Source organism: Astatotilapia calliptera, chromosome 10 (assembly GCF_900246225.1).
Source record: "Astatotilapia calliptera chromosome 10, fAstCal1.2, whole genome shotgun sequence".
NCBI lineage: Eukaryota > Metazoa > Chordata > Actinopteri > Cichliformes > Cichlidae > Astatotilapia > Astatotilapia calliptera.
Window position 1 is genome coordinate 27,218,248 of NC_039311.1, and position 25,456 is coordinate 27,243,703.

The window sequence follows — 25,456 nt, forward strand, 5'->3', positions numbered from 1 at the left end:
AAAACGGTGCAATGAGAGCTTCATGGTATGTGTTTCTATGGCCAAGAAGCTCCTATGTGGGTGGCCCGGTGCTTTTGTCCATATAGTGTACTTCACTGGATCAGTGAAAACTTTGACCAACTAGTGATGCTGGAGGAAAGGCCACTTGGTTCTCTTAAAATAAGTGGCACTCATCCTCTGGGGACCATGAAATTTTATTTTCATTAAACATGGAGATATTTTGAGCACTTAGAATTAGATTTTGTTTAACAAAATTGTGTTGTTGTTTTTCTTCCCATCATTAAATCTGAGGCTCACGTTAAAGGCAGCTTGTTCACCTGTAGATAAATGATATTCCCAGCAGCATTATAAAGGTGGTCACTGAACAGCAGATGGTGCCAGAGCCTCAGCAAAAAAATCTGGAATCTACACAGCAGTGAGTGTGCATATGAAAATCCATCACCTTAAAAAAAACCCTCCTTTACACGCACTTGTGGAGGTATAATTCACCTCAGTTTCTCACTGGTAAGGTAAGCTTGCACGGGCTTGATGTAACTAAGTACTGTACTCTCAGGAAAACTTAAGGAAAAATAAAACAACTATTAAGCTCCAACGTTTTTGCTCATATGTTAATTCATCAAGAGCGAAATATTTTAATTTTAATTTTTGTTTGTTTGTTTGTTTTTTGAAATCCAGTGATGCTTTTGTCACGCAAAAAGCTCCAAAACTCCTGAAACGTGAGGCGGTTCCGTTTTATTTTTAAATAGTTATTACTTATAATTTTTAAGATTTGGTTTTAAAACACAAATGATGCACAATGATGTCACTTTTGACTCTGGGATGTCACTTTTGACTCTGGGTCACGTATCACTATTTTTCTGTTTTTCAAAAATCAGTCAGTTAATTAGGAAATTAAATGAGCAATGGCAGAGTTCGTGAAGACTATTAATATCTTCTTTTTAATACTTGGTAATTGTTATATTAAGTTTCCTCGCCAATACTTTTGCTTTACATTTGAAATTGAGGGCTTACTGCGTGAATTTGTTGCTTTTTTGATGAAACGACTGCACGATTGTACTTTGCAAAGCACAGATCTTGTGTTTTAATTTGTAAAGAGAAATATCGAATAAACCTAGCTGTGTTTATTTTTGTTTTAATGACCTTAACTGTTACATAAGTGGAAACCTGTAATTGGGCGGATAGGTTTCCTTAATTACAGCAGATTGCGTCCTCTTGTTATTTGTGACAAAGGGGATTACAGCAGGCCCGTTAACTGAGCGCATGCGCACTGTGTACAGCCCAATATTGAGGATTCCCGTTACGAGGAAGCAAAGGAGATACACAATTTCCCATTTGTACCTTCAAAATAAAACGCACTGAAGCGCGGTGTTAACAAACCCTCTGGTAGAACTAACAAATCAGGTGCTATTTCTTCCCGAGAAAAAGTCGGCTAAATGTGGAAAATGAGGTAGAAAAGGAAATTCAGCTAAAAATTTGGTGTTTTACAGAAGTGAGTACGGAGTGTAACCAAAGTTGTCAGTTCAAGATAAACACTTTAAAAGATCCCAAAAGCGCAATATATACAGACAATAATTCAAAGTTAAAATATCAATAACTAAGCCGACGAATAGGGAAGTAAAAATACCTGTCTCTATGGACGTCACAGTATCTGCCATTTTGATTTCAGGCATGAAGCTGGCACCTGTCCAGGATATTTTTACCATCTTGATAACAGTCGCCTTCGACCACGGTAATCAGCTTCTACTCAGTTAGTAGTTAATGTTATGGTTTAACTGCTCTTTGAGTCGAGTTATGGCTTGGAAATGGCACAATGTACCAATTAGCATGCACTTGCTAGCGACTTATGGGCAAAATTTGCTTTGGTGAAAGAAAGACTAAAGGACAAGGAACTAAAGACTAAGTGTCCTTTTATTTAAATCAAACACAATATAATACACAATATAATGTGCGAAAAATTACATATTTTTATTTTGTAATTAATTCATTTTTTAGAAGTAAACGTTAAGCTCCTGGTCATCTTAATTAGGGGCTGGGGGTTGTTTTATGGCGCCCCCTACTGTTTCGCTGGCTATATTACAGGTCATGTGTGTACATTTTTTTTTTTACATTTTTTTATTTTGAAATCAAGAGAGCGGAACTTCTCGTTTTCCATCCGCAGCTTGACGCTGCTTGGGTAAGGAGAGGAGAGGAGGAGAGAGGAGCTCCGTCGGCGGACCAGGGAGCGCGTGGAGAGGAATCCCAGCAGCCCCCACCCCCCCTAGCCCCGGAGAGCGAGAGCCGGACCGGCTGGATCCCCCTCCTCCCTCGCCCGCTCCCCCCCTGCGGAGGAGGACCCGAGAGAGACCCACGTTGCCACGGGAGAGGCCTCGGTTCAGGTGAGGGTGCTGTTTTAAGCCGCTTCAGGCTGCTCTCCCCCTTGGCAGGCAGGTGCTGTGTGAAGGGCTGCCGGAGATGGAGAGTCGGCGATCAGCGAGTTAAATCTCGGTAGATTCGATATCCTGTTACTTACTTGTCGTATGATTTACACGGCCTCTGTGTCCAGGGCTGCCGAGCCGATAACAAGAGGTGAGGATGGGGGGTGGGAGTGAACTCGTATTGCACCGGTGTGAAAGCAGCTTTTACTTTGCGCAAAAAGAGCGCTATATACTGTGCATCTTGGACGGGAGAGCCGCTCTTCCAGGCTTTACTGGTCTTGCCTGTGCATTTCAGGGCTTGCAGCATATCCACTGTTTCAAAGGTGCTTAGTCTTTTACCTTCTCGTTTCATATTTACAATGCACAGCCACAGTTGCAGTAAATCTGTGTGGGAGCCATATCTGAGCGAGCTGCTGTTACCCTCACCAAATATCACTCACATCAGTAGTAATGGCTCCTGCTGGAAAATTAAAGCCTTTCTCAGTAAGTTTACCTCTCAAACAGGGACTTTCTGCGTGACTCTGTGCTGCCTGTTTTTCTCCCCCACTCCACTCGGAGTAATAAATTAGTAATTGCACAACTATATTGTTCTGCAGAGAACCCAGAGGGGAGTGGATGCACATTAATAGTCTATGTTTGGACCACTTGCCAGCTTTCAGGGTCTAAAAGTGGACACTCTCAGCATGTTTTTACTGGCATTCAACCTTAATCCGATTCATGCCAGGTAAACTGTGTAAACCCAATAATTGCTACTTCATATGTGCCATTATTGTTCATTAAAGAGAAGATAATGGTCAAAATGTCAGCTTTTTGTCGGGTTTAACTAACACCTTATAATAATTAAAAACCACATAATGTAACATTTATCTATCTCATCATATAAGTGTCATATGAGTAGCTAAAAGTGAAACAGTCTGGCCTGGGTGGACTTTGGGCATAAGTGTTGTGTGTTACGGCCAAGCCCACAGAAGCACAAGGAGATACTGCAGAGGGGAGATCACGATGCTGGGAGGATGGGGGAAGCTGGGATAGCCCTCCTCCGTGATGCAGGAGAGAGGTGGGGGCGGTGGATGAAGGATGGTCTGGCACACCCTTCCCTCTCCTCTCTCTCCCTCTCTTTCCGTGGTGTTCTGGTGCATTACTCCTCCCTGTTCACTTCAGAGCGTAATCAGTCTGTCAGCAGAAGCAGACTCAATCAGTCACTTCCTGACCACCACCACCACATCCAGATCCACCTGAACACACTCTGATATCTGACCACACATTCACCACATCCTTCCTGTGGGGTGCCTCGGCCTTAAGCTCAAATCGGTTCAATAATCTTTATTTTCCGTTGTTGTTGTTTTTGTTTTTGTGACTCAAAGTGTTGTCTATCCATACAAAACCAGATGGAAACGTGCAATATTCACATCACTCTTTAAGTTAACTACGCTACAGCCCACCTACACTGCATTTCTGCTCTACATACACCCTTATCATCTCTAGTGTGTGAATTTCCTGCATGCGTCGTGAGCAACAGCTAAAAGAACAGAAGAACAGCCTCTTACTGTGATTCCAGGGTGTGTGTGGACTCATTTGCACATCATTATTCAGTGATGCCTTCTCCCCCCAGATCTGATTAGATACGTGTTTTTCTGACTAGCTTAGAAGACTCGTTGCCATTCAGTGCTGTGTCCCAGGAGCTGTCCGTGGTCCTTAGATTGCTGTGCGTAAATGCTAGCACTTGGGTGTGAATGGGGGAATGAGACATTTTGCGGAAAGCGCTTTCAGTGTTTAAGTAGAGTAGAAAAGCTTTATATAAAAACCAGTCTATTTAACATTAACCATTAATGCTCTTAAAGGAACTCTCTGTCTCTTTGCTGGTATAATATGGAGGTAATTTCATTGGTTCCTCTATCAAGAATCCACAGAAGAAGGCAGGCGTGCCCCAAGCTCCTAATTTGCTAACAGATTAAATGGAAATATGCCTACAGACTTAACAGCTTACCTAAAAGTAAGAAGAACCTGAGTGTGGGTAAGGTTAAGCAAAACGTACAGTAGAGTCATTGTTTGTGAATTTACTCTGACACACAGGAAAACTTCTCATTTGGAAGTTGTAGGAGTGCAAAGACTGCATTTCGAGATCTACACATGACTTCATTTGAATTGTTTTAGTACAGACTTGTAGCAAAGCATGAAGTGGTGATAAAAACAAACATTTTTTTTATCATTTAGCATGAATGTGTAAGTATTTTTTGCTTTATAAGACCTGATAACTACTTTATAACCGTGTTATAAGCCAAACCTTTATCTTTTCCTAAACCTGACTGTGTAGTTTTTCATCCCTCACTGTGTCACTGATACTTGAATTTGGTCCAGCTCTTCCATTTCTCTCAGTCTCCGTCTTATCAGACTGATCAGAGTCAGTCGCTCCAAAACAAATATTTCACTCACTGTTTTCAGCCATTCATCTTGCCTTGGTGGATCTGGCTTGTGGCATCGCTTTGTGATTGCTTTCTTACAGGCTACTACTACTAACAAGATTTTAAAGCTGTCTTCTCTTCTACTGACACAATATTTCCTTCCATATTACCTAAATATGGTACCTTGGTATATGAAAGCCCAGTATTTGGCAATCACCAAAATTTCAAAAAATTGTACTGAATTCTCGAAAACCGCGTTCTCTTGAAGTATGTGATGATGTAGTGGATTGTTGTGTCTCCGTATTTGCAACCGTTCATCCTCAGAAATACTCACGCGTTACTTTTCCCATTTCTGTTTAACATATAGTGCTGTAGTTCCTGTTCTCCTCATTGTTGGTATAATTTAGATATTATTCTATAATTGAAAATATCTGAAGTGGTCCTTTTTGTACATTGTAAAGCTTTGTTTTATGTCCTGAAACCAAATGAAATCCTTTTATTAATAAGCTATCAAAAAAAGTAAACTTTTGTCTCTGGCATGAGCGTCAAAGCGATTCACTCCATCACCAACCCACTAAACCTCCAAATGCAGATTTTTTTTTTCCTATGCAAGTGGAAAATGTGCATTCTGTAGATATGAGGGCGTACTGCTGAAGAAAACGTGTTCAAGGACTCAAAAATCATGTAGAACCTGACTTGACTTCACTTTATTTTCCCAAGTAGGGAAACTTGTTGCGCAGCAGCTTGTGTGATTAAAACCAACAATGCACAAAAATGTTAATTTATTTCATTCCAATGAAATGAATTTACTTATAGCAGATGGCACAAATGAGTTTTATATCTCTTAGTTTTAAATCTTTGGAAGTTTTGACTTTCTTCCTAAGCAGAAGTCCTGAAATTCTTCTGGTGAAGGATATTTCTGTCTGGCTTAATGCATCTGCCACAAAACTGAAATTAGTAAATTAAAAAATATGAGTCTGCATTGATTATTTTTAATATGTTATTAACTTAAAATAGGTTGCTGTGATTATTAAAAATTTAGGTTAGGTTTATGGATTAAAACACTAACGGGTTAGTGTTTAGAAATGTCATGATTTGAAAGCTCAGATTTCTTGGTTGACATGGTGACACAGCCCCCGAATTTATCTGGACAAGCTGCAGAAAGAAAATATGCCAGACTTTTTGCTAAAAATACATTACCCACAAATCCCTGTCGACTATCAAGAAAAACACGTGACATTTTGTGTCCAGGAACGCGAACAAAGATTGACTCTTTTGTGATTGATTCACAGCACTGGTCCCACCCAGTGCTGTGTAACAGGAGCTCTCCGTGGTCCTTAGACGAATACTCTTGGTGGTGCTGCAGAAGAGGCTCGACAGAAGGAGGCTCGAGTCAGAAAACAAAATAATGCGATACTCTTTGCATTCATTTTTCACTAGAGGGCTGTCAGTGTTTTCTCATTATAAATCCAGTGCCCCTGCTTCTTTAACAGCGGTGCTCTTTCACCCCCTCCTTAAACCTCAAACTTGCTTAATGTTTTGGTTCATGTAAGCAGAAGAGAGCATTCCTACAGTAAGATCAATCTGGGGGAAGCCTAACAGTGTTTCTTATAAATGACGTTTAAGAAAATTACTGCAAAAAAAAAAAACATGTTGTTGAATTCAGTTATCTGCATGATGTTGGTAACTTAATGAATAATCAATAAGTGTGGATTACAATAATAACCCAACCGCAGATTTATTTTTTCAATTAGTTTGGCATTCACATATGTCAAAATCTTGCCATTTTGCCATCATCGATACTCTGCGATGCCTCAGCCTGCACTGGGCAGCACCAGTCGAATGACATCAATGTTGACATCTGCTGACCAGCAGCTCTTCCTGCTCAGTAATGCAGGCATAGCACAATGAAGCAAGGGCAGCTGGCAGTCTGCACCTTTGCTCGAATTCAGCCATTTGCTCATGTGTGTTGTTCACTCACAGCGAAGATCATAGATCATTCTGGGACTGCAATCAGTTTATTATCACTGCCGCGGCCTCTCCACCAAAATCTGTAACCTCACAAGATGTCAGGCTTCTAACACTGTTGTGTAAACAAACAGGGGAACAAGCCCAGTGTCAGAAATGAGGAAAAAGCGAGCATTGTGAATAATTTGTTTTCCGAGATCAACAGTTTAGAGCGCAGTTGAAGATTAATATTTGCTGCTGGAAGCAATGCATTAAACAACATGTTGTTATTACATCAGCGTTGCTCACATTTGTCAGAAAGGGCCCCTTGTTTCCTCATTCTTATTGATCGCTGATTGGCTGACTTTTCCCTCCAGCGTTTCACCTCTCTCCAGTGCATGAGCCGTCGTTTTCTTAATCATGTCTCCATTGTTTTGGGGGAGAGATTTGTGCTTTGTGTCAGCTCGGAATTCTTTAACTGTCATTTTGTCCTTTCAAAAGTCTTCCTCCTCCTCCACACTCCTCCTCAGCTGCATCAGGATTTACCTCATTTATTCATTCTGACTGCTTTCACTTCCAAACAAAATCTGCCATGGTCACTTCTAATGGTTAAATTTTGATAATTCTATTGAATGATGGAAATGCCATCTTCCTAATATTCACAGTTTCTTGGTTGTGTTGTCTTTGTAATTTCTGAAGAGGCAGAGAAACCAAATGGGCTGCTTTTAGCCTCTTGATGACTACCAGAGTCTGCCCTGCCTCCACTTGCTTGCTTCACCCTTTGTTCCCATAGCGTAGGCAGTTCTTACTGAGTTTCCATTGGAGAAACCTCCCATCTGCTTTCTTTCCGCACTCGTAGGAGGGCTGAAGTCTTAAATCATCATAAAGCACGTCTTCCCAAACATCTGCCTGCAGTCCAACAGCATTTCTTCCACATCAGAGCTCCTGTGGCCACCAGTAGACCTTTTTCAAAGCAGACGTTTTCAAATGTCATTACGGGAAAATCACATGTGCATTAATGGTGGTTGCGCTCCACTTAGGGAGGGCCCTGCTATTGTGTACACTGATTCGCTGTCATTGCTCAGGGGGACACTTAATGGAACAGAACCACTGTTAAAGAGAGGCCTATTAATCTCATTTTTAGGTTCATATTGTTATTCTTCTGCTAGAGAGCTCTGCAAGATTGACAGTACTAAATAATCCTGATTTACTTTTACAGTGGGGCTACAGTGGCCCATTAGCTCATCCTCTATCTGTGCCAGAACTGGAGTTCAGCTCAGTTCAGCTCCATGTCAGATTGATGTGTGTATAGGTAACAGTCCAAAAAACAAACAAAGAAGATGAGTTTTAATTTTAGACTGATCAGGAAGACACAGCAACACAGGATTGTTCCAAGGATGTAAATTAAAATATATATTTAGCAATTGATGAAAACCACAAGTGTCATTTACAAGAAAGGATCCCGAGGCTTATACTTCAAGTAAAAGCTGTGGGAGCTTGAAAAGAACCAGACCTGCATTGATAAATGATGATCTTCATCATTTATCAATCAGAGAGAAAGAGGCGATTCCAATAAACCAGTCAGAGTGATCCTTTTGAAATAAATCTTAAGTCCTCACCTTTCAGTTCCTGCTACCTGTGTCAGTTAAACAGCAGTTAGAAGCCTAGACCTCCCTCTCCCCAGCCACCTCCTCCAGCTTATCCAGGGGAACACCAGGGCGTTCCCTGGCCAGCCGAGAGATATAATTTCTCCAGCGGGTCCTGGGTCTGCCCCGGGGCCTCCTCCCGGTGGGACATGCCCGGAAAACCTCACCCAGGAGGCGCCCAGGAGGCATCCTTGTCAGATGCCCAAACCACCTCAACTGGCTCCTTTCGATGTGGAGGAGCAGCAAGACAACAACACAGAGATCCCTCTATGCAACTATGTTAGTCCAGAGTGGTGGGAAAGGGGGTGAGCCACCCTAAGTGATGGTGATGTACTTCCATCAGGACGGAGATTTTTGCAGCTTTAGAGTGTATTTATCAAATGGGTTGGGTATTTGTGAGTGTATATGTGCATATAGTTATATTGGAAAGTGATTTTGTGATAGGGGCATTAGATACGGCCCATTATGGTGAAGAGGGAGCTGAATGTAGCTGAGGTGGTTTGGGCATCTGACGAGGATGGCTTAGTGTTCTGGGCACGTCTTACCAGGAGAAGAAGTGGCTGAGCTCAGTCATTCGACAGGGACTTGGAGTAGAGCCGCTGCTCCTCCACATCGAAAGGAGTCAGTTGAGGTGGTTCGTGCATCTGACTAGGATTCCACCTGATAGCCTCCTGGGTGAGGTATTCTGGGCATGTCCTACTGGGAGGAGGCCAAGGGTCAGACCCAGGACTCACTGGAGAGATTATGTCTGAGCTGGCTTGCGAACGTCTTGGTGTCCCCCAATGACCCGAACCCAGATAAGCGGCAGAAAATGTATGGATGGATTATCCAGTAGCGGATTAAAGCAGTAGTTTTTCTCTCAGATGAATAAAAAGAAGCAAAAGTACTAAAATAGCAAATGTACCAGCATAGGAGACTGTATGGGAAGTGCAGGCGTCAAGTTTATGGATCATCCTGCTTCATGGAACAGAGAATTTGTTTGAAAATTCGATTTAAATGTGCCACATACTGACAGATAATCATAGTAGAAACCTTGCAGCTTTAATTTTCAGCAGTGATTGTTGCTGTTCTTGCCACAGTAGTGAAGAAATGCAGCCCAGCAGCTTCTCAGGATTCGTTCTCTGCAGGTGATCCTGTTGGCAGTCCACAGAGGCCAGATGACAGCATGGTTTTCCCCATTGCAGTCACGAGCCAAGTCACCAGGCCATCTGTCAGACTTTGCTTCCAACTGCGACCTCCTCATTCCCCCAGGAATTTACTTTATCACTCACTCAAGAGTGAGATAGCTTGTTAATTCCTGTAAAGTGAACTTACTGGCTATTTTCTTTAATTAAGGTTAGAGACTAATCAGATACAGGCTGTAGGTAATGTGACATATCTGAAAACCACACTTGCAGCAGGATGTTTAAAGTTTGCTTTGAACACATGAATGTCTGCTGAAAGCATGAGATTTCTCAAAGTGTCAGAAAAAGTTAGTCCTTAAATCCTTCAGGTTAATAATGTTTGAAAGGTACTGTGGTTAGATTTCATTTAGCTGCTGACGTACTTTCAGTGGGGCTGCTTTCAATTTTCTGTTCTCCTCATTTTCCCAAAGATATTAGATGTCATTGAGCACTGCTGGAAGGTGAACAGGTCATCTCAGCCCAATTAAAAAACACTTTATGTTAATAGCAGTGCTGCGTAGTAATCTGGCATAAAGAGACATAAGCAGGATTTGGTTTTGTTACTATACTATACTGAGAAATACTGAGACATTTTACATTATACATTAATACCACCGGCACATGCACACATGTTTTGTTCTCCAGTCTTCAGTTGTTGTTGAATGTATTAGGTAATTTTACGGCAGAAAATGCTGATTTACTGCTTCAGAGTTGACCTTGTTCAGATGCAGATTGGTTCAGTACCAAGTTTAACAGGGATACATTTCCATTTCTCTGAGCAGGTTTTTCTCCGCACACTTCAGTTTGCAGTATGATCCAAACAACATCACAAGAGCATTTCATCTGTGAGTTTCAAGATGATTTAAGATGAGTTTGAAAAGCTGTAGCGGAATAAGCCCTCCCACTTAATCTGAACATCTCCCCCTTGACTCTGTGTTGGAGCACAGCGTCACTTAAAAGCTGAGCCCTACAAAGACTCGAGTGCCTCAAGCAGCCGGATTATACACTGGTGTCTTTTTAGCATTCAGAACGTGTTAGCTTTAAAACAGCAGGCTCTCATAATGCACCCGAGAGTGCATCTGACAGGTTATGTGTATTGTTTGATTTGCCAAGTATAAGCAACTAAAACATACAGGCTCAAATATGTGCACGCCCTCACTTAAATATTTTATAGAGTGATGCTTTAGGTTTACACTGTACCGACTGTCAAGCATAGTATTGGCAGCATCATGCTTTGGGGCTGTTTTGTAGCCGCTAGTATCAGTATATAAATGAAGGAGGACTACTACGGTTGGGTATCGTCACTGATTTCTAGATTGGATTCGATTCTGATTCACAAGGTCCCGATTTGATTCGATCGATTCGATTTGAATCGGGGAAATTTTGCCTCAGACAGTCAGAAATATTATAATTCTGATCATTTATTAGTACATATCCATATTTTTATATCTATAAAAAGAAAGCTGACACTTCTGAGACTTTATCAAAGGTGTAAGCATCACAGCAGATGCCGTTGCGTCAAAGTAACTGAGCATAAAACAGAAAAACATGAAGGAGATTTTCCTGGCCTGGCTTTTTATAGCAGAAACCCTTAAAAATATTCTGCAATACAACAAAAACTAAAGAAAACCATGAATCAACATATAAACATTACCAGATGCTGCTGAAGTGAAGCAGAGCAAAGTTACAGAGGTTTAATTAGAGACACGGCTAAGCGTTTTGCAATTTCGCATAATTTTAAAATTGTTAAATTTCTTCAGTATTGAACAGCAGACATGAGATTTTCTTGTCGGAAGTCAGTTAAATTAAAAGAAAAAAAAAAAACAGTGGCCGACAGCGCTGTACATAATGGTAGACTGGCGGGTAATAAGCAAGCAAATAATGCAGAAAACAGAGATTTTTAGATGGGAAACTGTCTTGAAGTACACTGAGAGAGAGAGAGAGAGTTGTGCATGAAGTGTTATTTTATTGTGGTGGAAGCAAAACAGCAAGAGTAAGAGGGAATTCATTGCGATGTTTATGTGAAGCTAAATGTGAAGCGTAGTTTGAATCTTCTTTTGCTGCTGGTTTGGTTGGATAGTGATGAAACCTGCAGCTTCAGAATCTAGCACAAAAAAGACGTAAACACAAAGACCGGACTGCCGACGTACCAGAAACAGTGGGATGTCGGCTCTCAGCCCCGATGGCGTGTCCGTGTATGTGCCATCGGGTGAGAAAGCCGACATCTCACTGATTCTGATGCGTCGGCGGGTCTGTGCTTTGTGTTAACCTCTTTGTGCAGAATCAGTGTACCGTGTATCCGTGTCTCATTTACTGTTTTAGCTGTTCGGTGGTTGTCAAAATTTAACCTGAGATTCTGGCGTTTCCGGCAAAATAAATTTCTATTTAAAATTTTAATAAATCGATATCACGTTATTCAAGCTAGAATCGATTTTAATCGGAAAATCGATTATCAAAACCCACTCATAAGGACTACCTCCAAATTCTTCACTTCAGCTTCCCCTCAGCTCATCAGCTCGATAAAATGTGAACAGATTTGGTTGTTCAGACAGGGTAATGATTCCAAACACGTATTAAAACTGGTTTTAGAATGGATACAACTGGCTAACATTAAGCTTGCAGAATAACACTTCCAAGGCCCCAAACCATGCTAGGCCACATCTATGCTAGGAAACAAACAAAATTCAATAAATTCTATTAATTCCGCCAAGAAGAGGTCAAAGGTCAGATAGCCACCCAGAAACTTGGTGATGGCTACCATAAGTGTCTGGTCTATGCACAGAGACATTTAACCAAATATGTGGAAGTATATGCATATCTTTGAGTCTGTGTTCTTTTGATCCTGTGTGGATTATAGAAAATCCAAAATAAATTTGAACTTGTGCACCCAATTTTATTTTAAGTCACTAAAGATGTATGCTGTTCAATCATTGCACCCTTGAAAAAAAGAACAGTTCAAGGAATTAATCAAAATCAAATCAAAAGCCCCAAATTATCAGGACCTTCATGTCCATGATGAGTGCATATTATCTTCTGACCACAACCATAGTAACACTAATCCAGTGTTTATCAGCATCAACTGTAATTATTAATATTTGTGTTTTTCTCCTGGTGTTGATATTTCTTTGTTTACATTTCTTCCTGCCAGCAGTCATTTTATTAGTTGATAAGTGTTCAGGGTCTAATAATGGTTCATGGCACTGTACTAATTATATGTGCATCTTGGCAAATCAATCAAAATAAAGCAGGATGTCACATTAACCTTGAGTGCAACAAGACTTATTGATCTGCATGATCTGCATTTGTCTTCTCCTGACTTCTACCTGTCAATAAGACCTTTCCACACATGCAGTACTGTTCTTAATTAATATCAAGAACATTATAAGAACAAAATATTTAGAAAATTAATGTTTTTCATGGTTTACTAATTTGAGGTACAACCACAGCTAGATTCAACATTAAAACAGTCTTTAACCTGCCAGTTCCCGAGCACACAGAGTCTGTGTAATAGCAATGTAAGAGCAGTGCCAGTGTGCAGTCTTCTACTGCTCTTAGACTGGAACGTATAAAATGAATTGATCAGAGGTGTATGCCTCCAAGTTGCGGATTAGCTAAATGCCATCCCATCTCAAGTCAATGATTCCCAGTGTGGAGATTGAGAGTCTCTTCGTGGGTACGCAGGGTTAAGCTGCACCATTAAGACTTTGGATATTTATTTCCAAACTTTTCTTAATGTGTGAAATATTAGATTAGCTTATTATGATTAGACATGTGACGTGAGACAATATAAGAACTTGGCAACGATAAGTGTTTTCAGGAAACATTAGAGGAACTACTTTGTGACACTGTAACTGGGTAAATAATAAGGTGAGTTAATCAATAATAATTTAAAAATTCTGCCGTCAGACAAAATAAGAAAATATATTTTTATCACCAGTCAATAAACTCAGTTTCTAATCAGCCAGTATGATTTTGCCTTAAATGCCTTACAGCGAGGCTCTGATTTCATAAGTTGTCAATAGTTCTGCTGGCAGAGGTATTGATTATGATGTGACACTGATAGAAAAGGACATATGCAAATTGCTGACCATGAAAAGTTCAGACATGAATAATTCTGTGCATCTGAAAAGCATATTGACTGTTTCTGAGGTTTTAATTAAATATAAAGAGTTGTCAGTTGTGTTGAGTCCAGTGCTAAGGGATAGCTACCTGTTTCTGACATTCTGACAGTAAAACTAATAAATATGATGAGTTATTTAAAAACAGTCGGTAAGATTAAAACCCTATTAGATATTGCTGATTTGTCCTAAAAGTCAGACTTTTAAAGTTGACCTTGTGTACTTTGTTGTTTTATTTTCTATCATGTACATATGTTACAGTGGCGGAGGCTCAAGTTACACATATGTACAATGTATGTGTAAGTAATCTCTGTGAGTCAAAAAGGCTCTGTTTCAGACAGTTCTTTTCTACTCTTGGCTCTTTATGATGTCATTAAGAAGCCATATTGCTAATATGACTATTTCAGGCACATAGTTGATGCAAAGCTACTCTAGTAAACTCCAAAAATAAGAATGTGGATACGATAATAATAGATCACATTTAATAAGTAATTTGCTAAGAAAACATGCACTTCTAGCTGTGACTGATGTCACCTTTGGTTATTGTGTCTTTTATCAATAAGGGGCCATATCTACCTGAAAGTGGCATATATTATATTTTTACTTGTGCTGATGCTCAGAAATTTGAGCTCTGAGGCTTAGCGATACCACACATTTTGGGGCTGATACTGATATTTGACTGCTTTCACTGTGAATAATATTAATCTGAAGTGTGAGACAGAAGTGTGAGGTGGAAGCTCCGAACAGCTAGAAAACAAGATATTTTTAAATCGCTGGTGGAGACCAAAATGGAGCTAAAAAGAATGAAGAAAAGTATTTTATTCATTAGTATGGAAGAAATGTGGCTCCAAATAAATTATAACATTGTTTTGTGTTTGCTTAATGTGTAAATAAATGTGTAAGTGTTTTATTTTGTTCATTTTGTATCGATGTGTAGCCTAGTGATGTATGTTAAGTAAGCAGTTAGTGATATGTGGAACGGTGTGCCATTTATTCAGTGTTTCAGTATTGATTATCCCTTCAATAGTTCTTAGTTTGCCTCCTCCCTCACTCACCGGTTCCCCTGCTTGCCCTAAGCTGATCAATGTATATGTGACTCCTTTAATGCATAGCAGTGATAATTAGGCCCAGGAGGGATATCAGTGAATTGACAGATTAATCATTTTGACCCAGTGAAGCCTGGCTGTGCTCAAGGCAGCAGCGCACATCGACTTTCTGTTTCCACTGAGAGCTTTCGCTGCTAAGGTATTACCGTCTGCTGGATTCGGCTGTCAGTCTGCTGGGATGACTGTGAGTTGAAAACCAGATGAGCAGGAAGGAAATTTATTTTCAGAAATTACACAAGATGGTGCTTTTTCAGAGAGGATGCTGAAATGTGTGTGTGAAAGTCAATGACAGAAGAGGAGGGTGGTGTGATGACAGGATGCAGATCTGTACTTCATTGCCATCTGCGTTGTGTCCTCCAGGGCTGCAGCATGTTCACTTCAGTGAAGGCCTTCGAGGGGCAGCAGTACTCCACCCTGAAGAGGCAGTGCTTGCAGAGTGGCCTGCTCTTCGAGGACCCCCGCTTCCCCGCCACAGACGACTCGCTCTTTTACCAGGGTAACAGGATCGGACGTGTCGTCTGGAAGAGGCCTCGGGTAGGTCGGCTTGTTTCAGCAAAACAAAAACTGATAAATCTGATTAAAAGTGCAGCATTAAAGGTTTACTGCTGCTGATGAATATACAGGTATTAATTTTACAGTTCACCAAACTGCTAATGAAATGTGTTTTAGCATTTTTAAATCCATTTATTTATTTTTGTATGAGGAAAAGTATCTACAGGTAAGCACTGAACCAAACAAGAGTGTTGATATCTGTGCTGTACTGGATGAAATCACTGGATTGTAGGGGCGTGTCCAGAGGGGGGAGAGGGGGGGGGGGTGGGCGAACAGAGGGGCACTGCCCCTTGGATAAGATGATCTAAAAATATGTTACACTATATTTTTATAGCTGAAGTACCCTGCAGTTAATAAGAAACTAAAATAATCTCCAGCTGAAAATCAAAAGTGATGTAATAATTATCTAAAGATTAAATAATATAGTCTGTAATGCATATTATTCTTAGTAATTACTACTTTTACTTTCGGTACTTATATTTTGATAAAAACAAACCTCATGGATTGGTTACTGATTGGCTAATAATATAATTACCATAAAGAATGATATAAAAACTTGGTTTCGAGTAACACATTTGGTGCTTTTTAGGTATTGTTTAGTTTTAAAACTGCTAAGGCGTAAAGTGTCTGTGTCCAGATATGAATTGTCAATAAATAATAAAACTGTACAATCATTCCACCATGGAAAAAGAACAGTTCAAACAAATCATTAAAAGCCTCAAATTACCAAGACATTCGTCTTGTTGAAAAAATGTACATTTCTGACCACGATGGTAGATATTATTAAGTTTCGTTAGAAGAAAAAAGACAGACTCAAGCTGGTTTAGGTAGAATACAAACTCTGCAATATCAGAGAAGATTCAAATATGATAAATGGTACCGAACACTCCTAACCACCACTTTAACTTTTTTACAGTTAACTCTTTCATTCCTTTAAGGCACACTAAATACAACAAACATTTCTGGACTCAACCAATCAGCATTTGTGGCCAGTGTTTCCAATTCTACCAGTAAGAAGTCTCAATAAGCTTCAGCTTCACTGAAATTTGACCTCTTTTTTTGCCTGTATTATTTAAATGCCTGTAGAAAAGCAGCTCCAGTAATTCTAACACAGGGGTGTCGAACTCCAGGCCTCGAGGACCGGTGTCCTGCAGGTTTTAGATCTCACCCTGGGTCAACACAACTGAATCAAATGATTAGTTCATTACCAGGCCTCTGGAGAACTTCAGGACATGTTGAGGAGGTCATTTAGCCTTTAAATCAGCTGTGTTGGATCAAGGACACATCTAAGACCTGCAGGACACCGGCCCTCGAGGCCTGGAGTTCGACACCTGTGTTAACATGTATGTTCGCACAGAAGGAGTAACAAGCTGTTATTCTTGGTCCAAGATCAGTTCACCCACTGAAAGACATGTGGGAGCAATGTGCATTTGAATCTCTGGAAATAATTTGTGCTAAGATGTTGCTAACTAACTGTTGTTGTTGGTGCTTGGTAGTAGTAACATTTATCACTGTATTTCCATGGGGTTGACCCAGATTTTCATGAAATGAGGATGAACTGTCTAAGTGTGAATGCAACTAAATACATGTAAATATTGAATGATTGCAGTAGATAAATACAAGTGTTTGAGTTACTTTGCGCATTGGATATTATATAGCTAGCTACCATTACTAAATATTAACTCCATATTAACTCTTTCTTATTTTTTATTATTGATATATTTTCATTCAATTACTATTTCTATAAATATTGTGCTACATGTAGTTTCAGTAAATCTATGTGTTAACCCACAGTTACAAGCTCTATTTGCTAACTCTTAATGCGGTAGAATTATTGAATTTTTTTATCATTTTCCCCACTTACATTTTAAATGTAAGTTTAAATTATTCTACTTTCTAATTCTAATTATACGCAGTTCATTGTAGTTCAAAATATTATGGTATTAATAAAATGAGATTTCTGTTAACCTCACATGATGTGTAACATCTAAATAAGTATAAATTATTGACTTATATAAAAAGACGTGTATATATTTGTCAAAATCATTTTTTATGTTTCTGTAATGGTTCTGTAATGGATAGCAGATTTTTAATAATCAAATTTAATCATTGATTTTATTGCTTTGTTATCGGTCCGCTCTCAGCCCTTGGTAGTTTTTTTTTTTTCATTTCTTGTGTAACTTCTTCCAGATGTTAACTTGGTATCGCTACATCTATCACTACAGCCATCTTCCTCTGCTTATCTACAACTACTATGTACTATGTTGGTTAGCCATCACCACTTTGACTGAGCTAAAATCCTTCTAGATACAAGACATTCTCAACCACCCTATCCCATTTTGACCTCAGGACTTACCATGTAAGCCTCTTGATTATGCCGCTCCACGTATGCCCTGCTAGCTAGCATCTTTCACCCTGCTGGTACGTGCTGGATTGTTTCATGGGGATCTTTGAACAGTCTGCACCTGAGGTTTTGCCTGGATCTTGTGCTTAGAGCTTGTTACTGTGCTGCCATGATTAGTGCCTCTGTGCTGTCTTTAAGTCCAGCTTTATCCAGTCATTGGTAGGATTTCTCGACGTCAGCTACTTCTTCTATTTGTCAGTGGTACATGCCTTGCAGGGACCTGTTCTTCCTTGATGGTTCCTGTTCTTACTCCTCTTTTTTCTCAGGTTTCTGCTGCCTGAGGTATTTACTAAGCACACTATCAGCCATGGCCGCTTTCCTAATGTACTCATAGATCGTTGTTGTTTTATCCTGGATAGTGGTTCTGATACTCACTAGACCTTCCTTCCTCTTAACAAGTCTCAGGGCCCTGGACTTGAGGTGAAACCCTCCATGCATGGAAAGGAGCTTCCTTAACTTCATTAATGGACATTTGTGGTTTGATTTCTTTGTGCAGTTTATATATACATATCAGGGAAGTAAACGTGTGAAACTGAACATACTGCACGTTGGGGTTGCACTGAAGTCACTGACAGTTCAGCAGTGTCACAGATTTTTGGGAAGATGCTGTGTTTCAGTGTGTGTGTGTGGAGCGCTCTGAAAAGACGGGGAGAAGCTTAACCGAATGGCGCCGAGGGTGTGTAGAGATCTCTTGTAGAGATTTGCGAGCGATGCATGGGTCTGTGCCGGCGATGTTTTGTGCTATTTCATGACACACTGGAGGGCCTTTTTGTGAGCTTTGGTGTTGCTACTGTACCAGGTTGTCACACAGATCGCTTTATTGTGCATCTGTAAATGCTGACAAGCAGTTTTAGGCGAAGTTGGCTCTCCTTAACCTCCTTAAGAAATGAAAGCACTGTTGTGCCTTACCCATGACTGCTGAGGTATTGTCATTCCAGGCAAGATGAAACCTAAAGCTGAAGACTCCATGAGCTCTGTGTGTGGGTTTTTTGTTTTTTTTTTGCAGCCCTACATCTATATCTCTTTGGTCTTTGTCATGTTTAAGACCAAGTTATTATTGATTCATGATGATGTCCCTGTATGCATGCCTATTGTTAGCAGTTATAAGTGCGATGACTATCGTATCGTCTGCAAACTTGTTGCAAATACAACAAGAGCTAAAATTTGGGGTCTGAGCATGCAATTTGGTAAATCTACAAAATGCAATCTGAATTCAATTCTTATACAAGAAACTTTACCCACAACTTCACAGTTTATATGTTCAGAATAATTTACTCCTCAGCATACATGCGTGTAAATAACAACCTATTCCCTGGACAGTCAGTGAGGCACAGCCGATGCCCTGCAGCAATATTTTATTCTGGACATAAATAGTGAGCAGTGTTTGCACCTGTAAAAACACTCGCATTGGGGAGTTATCAGTGCCAAAGGTGCTTGCAGAACAAGAGTTTTGTGACATAGAGAAAGACTAAACATTTATAATTCAACACTAACATCAGTTGTAATCAGTCATTGCTCTACTGCACTCTCTAGTCTCCTGTATAAGCTGGCACCGCGCATGTCTTTCGGTGGTGGATGATATCAGATGTAGGGCCTCAGGATTTACTGAGCCGAGTCCCCTGCCGCTGTTATCCTCCTCTCACAGCACGTCGTGGTTCTGGATGCTGTAACCTCCTTCTGCCTGTGTACCGCTGCAGCATGCAGCCAGCGTGCATTGCCATGGAAACTGGGTCACACAGATTATATGTTTTGGTCTGTGCTGATGTCAGTCATGCAGACGGAAAACTGGAAGAAGTCAAAGGGAGAGAAAGCAGGAGGAGCATCCTTTTCATTTTTGCCAGCACACGGTTTGTGTCGTCACTGACAGCGGTTTATGTGAGAAGGTTAGGAACCCGGAGCAGGACATTTTTAGCCCAGCTATTTTTAAAGGTTTTATTGAAGCTCACAAAAAGCAAAAATAATGTGCTTTAGTGATTTTTATTGGGGATTTTCTTAATTTTGCTCAAGAATCTGTAAAAGCACCTCCCTGTACACCAATCATCCTTTAATATTAAACATTTAAAACACTGACAGATGCAGTGAATAACACTGATCATCTTTTTCTAAGTCCTAAACTAACCTTTCCACAATGCCTGCTGTTTGAGTACGAGATAACATGAGCATGATAGGTCCCCTTATGAAGTACTATCTGATAAAGTAGTATTTTTACCTGCCAGTGGGTGGTGCTTGCATAGAGCCAGACTTGAATTAATGAGTGCAGCGGCATTCAAAAGAGTTGGGACTTCACCACCAATTTTGCAGATCAATATCTCCCATAGCATTACCAGTGATTGTTGCTGTGGTTTTTCTTGGTGCAATCTATCCTTTAAAAAAAAAAAAAAAAGTAAAGAATGTAGCTGACCCAAAAATCTACAAGACAAAGCAGAGCTCTGTTTTAACTTGTTAATACAAAAGCTGATTCTGTTCTCTCTGCAAGCTCTTAGTGCAGCATTTCGTTCAAGGGAGAGTGCACGATAATGAAGTTAAACATCAAATTACTTAGGAGCAGAGTGGCTATGAGAGAATGAAATGTTCAGAGCAATCAAAATGTATGAGGTTCCAGACAAAAGCTCATTTAAAATACTGTATGCACACTCATTGTACTGAGCTTTTCTGCAAACTCAAGTTTACATTTAGGTCAAAGACGCTGTTTAGGATTAGAATGTTTTTAGCGTTATTTATAATTGATCATCTCCTGATTCTGCTCTGATTCGGTCTTTTTGACCCAGCTCTGCATCGAGTAACCTTTTCTCTTATATGCAATAGGTTCAGCATATCCTTAACAACTCACTTCAGTATGGCTTCTCTGACTCATTGATCCATATCGGACTCCTTTCACAATGTTTGACTGCCTCTCCTAGAGTAAACGTGGATGCATTGACATCTGAGATCAAGAGTGGACTGACTGGCTTCCACAGATAGGGAAAAACTCCTGTGTAGATCCAAATCTGTTCCAAACAGTAGCAGAAATACGCCGGCTGGCCACAGCTGTTACGAGGTACAGTTCACATTTAGTGTTTTTGATTTCTCTTGGGGGACTAAAACATGTTTGTCCTACAGCGCCCACTGTAGCTAGGAATTAGGATGGGCACGCAAGCAGAACTCACTTGACTACAATTCACAATATACTGACATCTAGCAGTAAGCTTTTTTTCACATAGGATATTTTATTTAAACTCTTCATTTAAAGTTTGAATTTGTGGGCATTCCCTTCTCGAGTCTTCATGTAAGGTTAGAATGTATAGGAGTATTTTAATGGTCTTCTAATTCTTACAGGTTATTCTGGTCCTTGAAAATGAAAAGATCCCTGGGGCCTATTTTAATAACTATTGTAATAACTTTCAGCCAATTTATCTTTCTATAATGAGGAAAGCTGCTGTTAGCAGGCATTGTACCTAACTGTTTGGGTTGGTAGTTTGTTATCATCAGAGGATTGTGGGGGGCGGGTCGGCATTTGGATGTAAGCAGATCTAGGTGAGAGTCCTTGATACCGGCTTAAGTTAGTCTCTGCATAGCCTAACCTAGGGTAATAATCGTAGCATCAGAAACGCTGACCTCGGTCCTGACTTCCTGTACAGGGGTAACTAGGAACCATTGCTATTTCTCATCCTTGAACATCAATAACTGCTAATAATTCAAACTTCATACACGAGTTTGTCCTTTCAGCTGGTCCAAACTGCCAAAGCAGGTGGTGATGGACGCAGCCGTTACTGTTACAAGTGGTGACAGTTTAGTAGTGCCAAGGAATGCAGGTAGGGAAGAAGAATGTAAACTGGCAAAAACTGTGTGTAAATAATCCAAGCTTTCATTTTTTTCTAAAATGTTGGGTTACTTTGGATTCTCACTGCTGGATTGCACTTTTTATTCTCTGGGTTTTTGCACTCGTGGCTCATGTCTCCTTTACCAGCTGATGAATGGTGCTGAGGAGGGCTATGAAGCCGGTTGAAAGGTTCTCAATGGCAGGGTAAATGATTAGGCTGTGCTCAGCCACAATATTCACATTACTTCAGAGACTGCAGGGCTGGGCACTGATCAATACTCTATTACTTTTCCACCTGAGCCAATCCCTGGATGGCAGGCCACCACAGGGAGCCCTCGCCGCTGCTCAGACTCCACCAATCAATGTTGTTGCGGACAGGGAGAAGAAACGTGATTAGATATCTTAACTCCGACACAGTTTCACAGAACAACATCAAAACATTGCCTCACAAAGTTCTGCCGACTTGCACGTACAGAGAGATTTCAGACAGGAAGCTCTGGTGCTGGTCAGTGTAAGGTGAGAGGATCCTGCTGTTAGAGACTGCAGGCCTCTGGGGAGCACTGCAGTGGCCTCTGCTTCAGATTAAAAGTTTGCTTTTGCAGCATACAGCTTTGCAGAGTCAGCAAATGACTGACCTTATTGTGTCCTGTGTGTGTGCACACGCTTGCAAGCTTTAGCTTCACACACTTGTGTGTATCTGTATGCTGTGATCTGCCTTTATATACATGCACATGAGCCGTGAAGGCTGATAATAGCACTAATCTTTATGATTAAAGTCAAATGGTGTGCTTGAGGCCGTCCCAGCCCACATTGGATGGGCTATTAGAGGGCTGATTCAGTCATACTTAAAATCACCCCTAGGGCACACGCTTTAAGTCTCTGTTCAGCTGCCATGTTTAGACTGTAAAACAGTATGCAGACTACCGGGATTTGCCTCAGGTTTAGAGTCTCTTCTTGGTGGCTGGGTATGTGTATCACCAAAAGACCTGCATGTAAATATTTTAACTTCCAAATGAGCTGCAGAACTCCAGACGTCCTATGACATTAACATCAGCACAGAAACTGTGTGCCGGGAGCGTCATGGCATGGGTTTCCTGTAGGTGTAATGTGTAGGTGGTCCACATAGTGTGGCTCACAGAAAAGTCTACATATTCAAAAAAATCATACCTTGTGACTATAAACAAGATCAATAGAACTTAACCTGGTAATATATTAAATATTAATCTATTACAGGGATACTCAATTAGAATTTAAGAAGGTCCAGAGAAAATTTTCTCAAACAAAGGTCCAAAACATCACAAAGTTCCACACTTACTATAATTCAATATCGGATAAACATGATCTTCAGGCATTCAGTTGGCACTGCATTAAAAACAGGCATGATTCTGTCGTGGAAATCACTGCATGAAATGAGGAACACTTCCACTGTCTGTGAACACAGTTCACCATGCTGTCCACAAATGCAGGTTAAAGCTCTATCATGCGAAGAAGAAGCCAGATGTGAACATGATCTAGAAACACCACCATCTTCTCTGGGCTCACTTAAAATGGACTGAAGCAAAGTGGAAAACTAATTACGGTCAAGGAAAACTAACAATGATTAAAGTCAGATCTGGCGAGCAGATGCACACAAGTTACTGTGAACTAAAAAGCATCAGTCACATCTTTCCTAAATGTGGAGTCTGCAGAATTGGTAACGCAGGTGTAAAACGAGTGTAACCGTTTTCTAAATTTTGCCTATCTAAAAGCTCAACCTGCACCATGCTCTCTCCCTCCTGGCCCCTCTTTTACTTTTCTAACCCTAGTTGAGTGCTGCCAGTGTGTAAAGATAAAGAGCTGCTAAGTGGTCCCATGCTTGCTGCTGCCTGTTGAGTAATGGCCGAGGTGCTCATCGACCCTCTGGTCCCATAAAGCAGAGAGCAGAGAACAGACAGGCTTCACACCCAGAACACTGCAAGCACAGCTCTGCAGTAAAAATGAAGCTGGCTCATATTTTGTATCAGGTTAAATTAAAGCTTGGAGTTAGTGCATTAGATGATTTTATACAAAACAAACTCTTCTTTGAATTTCCATGAAACACCTGTTTCTGTTTTATTTTGTCTTAGGTTTTTTGTTATTGTGCTCCATTATTTTATTTCTTCTATTTACTTGAGCTTGTTTCCTTGTGTAATCATTTTTTAACTGTTTTGTTTTGCCATATTATATAGAACGCCAGGTTAGAATCAGAAAATGTTTAGAATAATATGAAGTAAGAGAAAATTGTAAAATCTATGGTGCATAGTATCATTAAAAGATAAAGACAGTCCCACTTAAATTAGGCTGATAAGCCAAAAGCCTGCATTCAACAGCTCAGTGCTGCACTGATATTACCATTTCTTTGCCAGCTGGTTATCATATTGTTACAAAAATGTTACTCTGCTATTACTAACATATTTGTTTCCATATCGTTATCTTCAGGCATTGTCCTGATAATTAAGTAGTAATAGCTTCCTATTTCCATATTATTACCCCACTATCACTACATTATTATTGAGCTGCAATAGAAAGAGTGTCAGGGAACTTAGTTTGCTGCTGTAAAAGTTACAACTACCATGCAAAGAAAAAACATGGATCAGCAGGATTCAGGAGGGCCTCCATCTTCTTGTGAAAATTGATGGAATTAAAATCCCAGTAAAAAAATAAAACAAAACAACACCGTTTGATCCACAGTCTCCCTGGACAGTCTCTGATTGTCAGCAGCTTCATTTTTCAACATGAAAATAATCTTAAACACTGTTGAAGAAGTGTGAGATCATGTTTACAGAGAACAGAACAAAAGGCGGCCAGCATCCAAAGATCTTTGAATGCCCTTCAGGAACCCTGGAGAACTATTCCTGAAGACTACTTAACGAAATTCTTGTCTTAAATCTTGTCTTAAAGAGTTCAAACTGTGCTGAAGAATAAAGGTGATCATACTACACATTAACTCTCAAGCTTGCTAGAATTTGACACTGTTGTTGCCTTATATAAAGTGTTTCCTATGTGTTGGCACCCATTTCAGTAAATTCCCAAACGCTTACAGAGAGTCTTTAAAAGCAGAGGTGAGGCAACACTGTGGTAAACATGCCCATCTCATGTTGCTGTCATCATCAGGTAGAGCTGGTGTTCTAGTACTTGAAAGCTCAGTGGTTTCAGCCCCAACTCCTCTTGTCCACATGTCAAAGTGTCCTTGGATAACATACTGAACTCCAAACTGTGTGAGTGTTGAGTGAGAGTGGAAAAGCTCCATAAATGCCACTCAATTCACCATTTACACAGCGACCCAGATTTGTTGGAAACGGGATTGCATTTGATTTTTAAAAGGTGCAGATAACCTTGTGTAGCCAGCGTGTATGGACGAGAGTAAAAGTGTCCACTGACAGCACACAGCCTCTTGTAATCGCCCCACAGAAGATGTGGCTGTGCGTGCCGATAGATGTGCAGAGTCCAGTTTACATGCAGGAGAAAAAGCGTGAGCAGCTCATTGAACGTGTTGTTAGCGGTAATAGGCTGTCTGTACACACTGTGCCAGAAAATGGACTTCGACACAGCAGCCGCAGCAAATGTGATTTCACAAATGCACACAGCCCACCCATCACCCCCCCCCCCCCCCCCCCCACTCCCGACTCATGACTGTGAAACATGGATGCATAAGGACAGATGGTTTCTTTCTGATTCATGAACTCAATAACCTATTTATGCACCTCTGTGCCTTGTACTGTGGGCTGTACACACAGTTTATTAACCAGAAACCTCATTTTAGAGGCGTTTCACCCTCAAAACAATAACTTGCTTTTTTTTCCCCCCATTAAAAAAAATTTTTTTAAACACATATAAATAATAGTATGAGTTCCTGCAAGGGTTTTACTCATGTACTGGCTGTGCAG

The 25,456-nt window shown here is 40.4% G+C and overlaps 1 protein-coding gene across 1 annotated transcript in view; it reads left to right on the forward strand.

Annotated features, from left to right (window-relative positions):
- Positions 1-1,417: 1,417 nt before the first annotated feature.
- Positions 1,418-25,456, forward strand: part of capn5b (calpain 5b) — a 59,240-nt gene continuing 35,201 nt past the window's right edge. Inside the window, exons 1-4 of the mRNA XM_026182795.1 lie at positions 1,418-1,489; positions 1,667-1,729; positions 2,159-2,375; positions 15,157-15,330. Of these exons, the coding sequence (XP_026038580.1) occupies positions 15,166-15,330 (165 nt within the window). The 5' untranslated portion in view covers positions 1,418-1,489; positions 1,667-1,729; positions 2,159-2,375; positions 15,157-15,165. The remainder of the gene's footprint in view (positions 1,490-1,666; positions 1,730-2,158; positions 2,376-15,156; positions 15,331-25,456) is intronic.